This window comes from Terrapene carolina, unplaced genomic scaffold, assembly GCF_002925995.2.
Source record: "Terrapene carolina triunguis isolate 2854851 unplaced genomic scaffold, T_m_triunguis-2.0 Scaffold32215, whole genome shotgun sequence".
NCBI lineage: Eukaryota > Metazoa > Chordata > Testudines > Emydidae > Terrapene > Terrapene triunguis.
The window spans coordinates 3,100-6,162 of record NW_020696566.1 but is presented as its reverse complement, the minus strand read 5'-3'; the positions used below and the strand labels follow the sequence as shown (position 1 = coordinate 6,162).

General features: G+C 47.2%; 1 protein-coding gene across 1 annotated transcript in view; it reads left to right on the top strand.

The window, feature by feature from the left end:
- LOC112121648 (interleukin-8-like) overlaps positions 1-477 on the top strand; it is a gene marked incomplete at its 3' end in the record, with an annotated part of 775 nt that extends 298 nt beyond the window's left edge. Inside the window, exons 2-3 of the mRNA XM_024220574.3 lie at positions 169-295; positions 394-477. Coding sequence (XP_024076342.3) covers positions 169-295; positions 394-477 — 211 coding nt within the window. The remainder of the gene's footprint in view (positions 1-168; positions 296-393) is intronic.
- Positions 478-3,063: the final 2,586 nt, after the last annotated feature.

The window sequence follows — 3,063 nt, the reverse complement described above, 5'->3', positions numbered from 1 at the left end:
AGGATGGATGGGACCCAGGTGTCCGAGAGCCGGCCGGATGCGGGGAGGGCCCGGGCCGGGGGCATGGGTCGGACCCAGGGTGTGGGGCGAGCGGTGTCCCTCGGCCGCCCCCTTGCAGAGTATCTGGCCGCCGGCAGGAGCTGAGTCTTTCTCCCCCTCCCCGGGCAGGTGCCCCCATGGCCGGCGAGCTGCGGTGCCAGTGCCTGCAGACCGAGACGGCGGTGATCCCCCCCAAGCGCATCGCCAACGTGGAGCTGATCCCCGAGGGGCCCCACTGCGGGGTGCCAGAAGTCATGTAAGTGTCGGGGCCCTGCTGCCCCCCCCCAGCCTGCGCCCCCCTCCCCGCCCCGCCAACCCCCCGCTCACCCCGCTCTCCCCTCTGCCTCCCCGCAGAGCCACCACGAAGCAAGGCAAGAAAGTCTGCCTGGAGCCCACCGCGCCCTGGGTCAAGCTGATCGTCACCAAGATCCTGAACAGGTACCTGCCCGGGGGGTGTTCCGGGTGCTCCCAGCGCTAATCTGGGCGCTGCCGGGTGTCGCAGGGGGTGTATCGATCTAATGAGCCGCCCCTGGGGGGTAAAAGGAAAATGGGACTTGCTTACATCAAAAACGAACCCAGATCCCAGGCTTGGCTTCCTCATTGATTTAATAACCCAACCCGGTCCATTAGCTGGAAGCGGAAAATAGGGCCTGGGCTGGCCGAAGACTGTTCTTTACAGAAATGTTTCCCCTCCACTTACTCGACTGTTTGTCATCAGTCAAAAATTGTCCTGTGAATTGATTCAAGCATCACAGGTTACTAGTCAACGCCTGTTAAAAGGGGAGCTGGATTCACCCTAGGACAGTTCAAGAGATTTCTAGCCTTTAAAAATGTTGGGATGAGCGTGCAACGTGGTATTGGCTACCCCAGGTTCTCCAAAGCGATGATATAGATCCGCAAGATTTTTCTTCACCACTGTGCTGGCTGAAAAATGTTAACTACATTGAAAAAACAATATAAAGAAAAGTAGGAGTCTTAAAAAGCCACATGCAAATCAGGGCTTACTATTAATTTTCAGATATCCAGAAATCTGATTAGTGTGACTTCTTATGATTTAAAGAGCCCATTCCAGCAACCTGGGGCTGGACCCAGTTCTGCAAACACTTACACCTCTATCTTAGTTACTAGCTTAATGAATAAAACTACATATTGGTCTGTGCATTGTAGAACTGGGTCCTAGATTGCTTTCTTTGATGCTACACTAACCATATGTATTTTTGTTCTCTTCCAACACAAATGAAGGTAGTTTTAATGATGATTAGCATACCTATATTGGTAGAAATTCATTTCCTAAAATTGACCTTATGTCTCTTGTAAATATAAAAACAAAAGAAAAACAAAGAACCTTTTAATATCCAAGTGACTTGTCATCCATTCCCATTTGGGTCCAGATTCTGCCTCTCTTACTCATCCTGAGCAGTATCTCATTCCCCCAGAAGTATCACTGAAGTCAGCTACTACTGGTTCATGTTACCTATTTCCCTTTGTCACTCTGGCTGAGACAACCTTTACCAAATAATGCACCCAATTACTTCAATGGGTGAAAGCCTGGCTCTGAAACACTCATTGTTCAAACCAATATATAGCTGAGGGTTATCAGTTATTTTGGAAAAAGAACAGGAGTACTTGTGGCACCTTAGAGACTAACAAATTTATTAGAGCATAATAAAGACTAACACGGCTGCTACTCTGAAACCAGTTATTTTGCAGTTCTCCTTTCAGTTTTCAAAATACTAAGTGCTGAGATAAAGCCATTCTCGGCAAAAACTATTTTCCTTTAAAGCATGTCTGGGTGTTGTCAGCTTGGATGAGTGCATAAGTACTGATTTCAACTCATTTTATTTTCCTTTCAGTACAACATCAAAAAAATCATGAAGAAAACCTGTGGATTTGCCTGCCAAGAATATGGCATTTTGTGAGCCAGGGACTGCAAGAAAATAATTTTACCTGTGAGACACACTGAATTTGTGCTCATCCTATTTATTAAATATTTGTTTGTAATACAGCAAGATTTTACTGTATTTATTTAAATATTATAGCATGCTTTGTAATTAAGGTGGCTACATTAACCCCTCACTAAGAGGAAACACAATCAGAAAGTAGGATTCATTGTGTGCTAGTAGCATAATGCTTTACAAGCATTCCTTTTGTGGACCACTTCAGAAGATGATCTTACGAACATTCCAATCCCAACACTCTGATGATGTCCACTATTTGGTTATCTTTCCGCACACCATCAGGAAGAGCTCTGGACCACGGAAAAGAGTCTAAGAACCACTGTATTCATGTATTTCATGAAGGCATCCACTGTCTCCAGTGTAATACATGACAGCCCAGTGTTCAAAAGTAAGAGATGGATTTTCGATTAGATTTTCATTTTTTATATAGCAGCCAAGGGAAGACGATTTGCATAGCCAATCCCCAAAACATCTGACCAGTTGTGTTCTGCACACACTCCTGACTGTGATAGGAAAAAGCTTTCCTGGCTAATACAGCAGTGTTTCTCAAACTGGGGGTCCTGACCCAAAAGGGGGTCGCAAGCCTATTGTAGGGGGGTTGTGAGATCATAACAATGTCACTGCGGGAAAGGAGAGTGTGTGTGTGTGTGGGGGGGGGGGGGGTAACAGCAGCCATTGCTCTCTGGCTGCCCAATTCTGAAGACAGCACCGTCAGCAGCAGCAGTGCAGAAGTAAGGGTGGCAGTACCATACGGTGGCACTGCCTTCAGAGCTGGGTACCCGGCCAGCAGCTGCCGCATCTCCAGCCACCCTGCTCTGAAGGCAGCATCGTCACCAGCAGCAGTGCAGCCGTAAGGGTGGCAATAGCATGAATCATGCACTTATGGGTATGTACAGTAATTTCCTATCACTTTTTTGGGGAGGTCGTCACAGCTTGAAATATTTTCAAAGAGGGGCTCAGCAAAAAGAAAAGTTTGAGAACCCCTGTACTATAGGAAAACTGTAAGAGAGGAGACGCTTGATCCAGACTCCAGTGGGCGTTGGACAGAGTCCAAAGTGAACCCAGC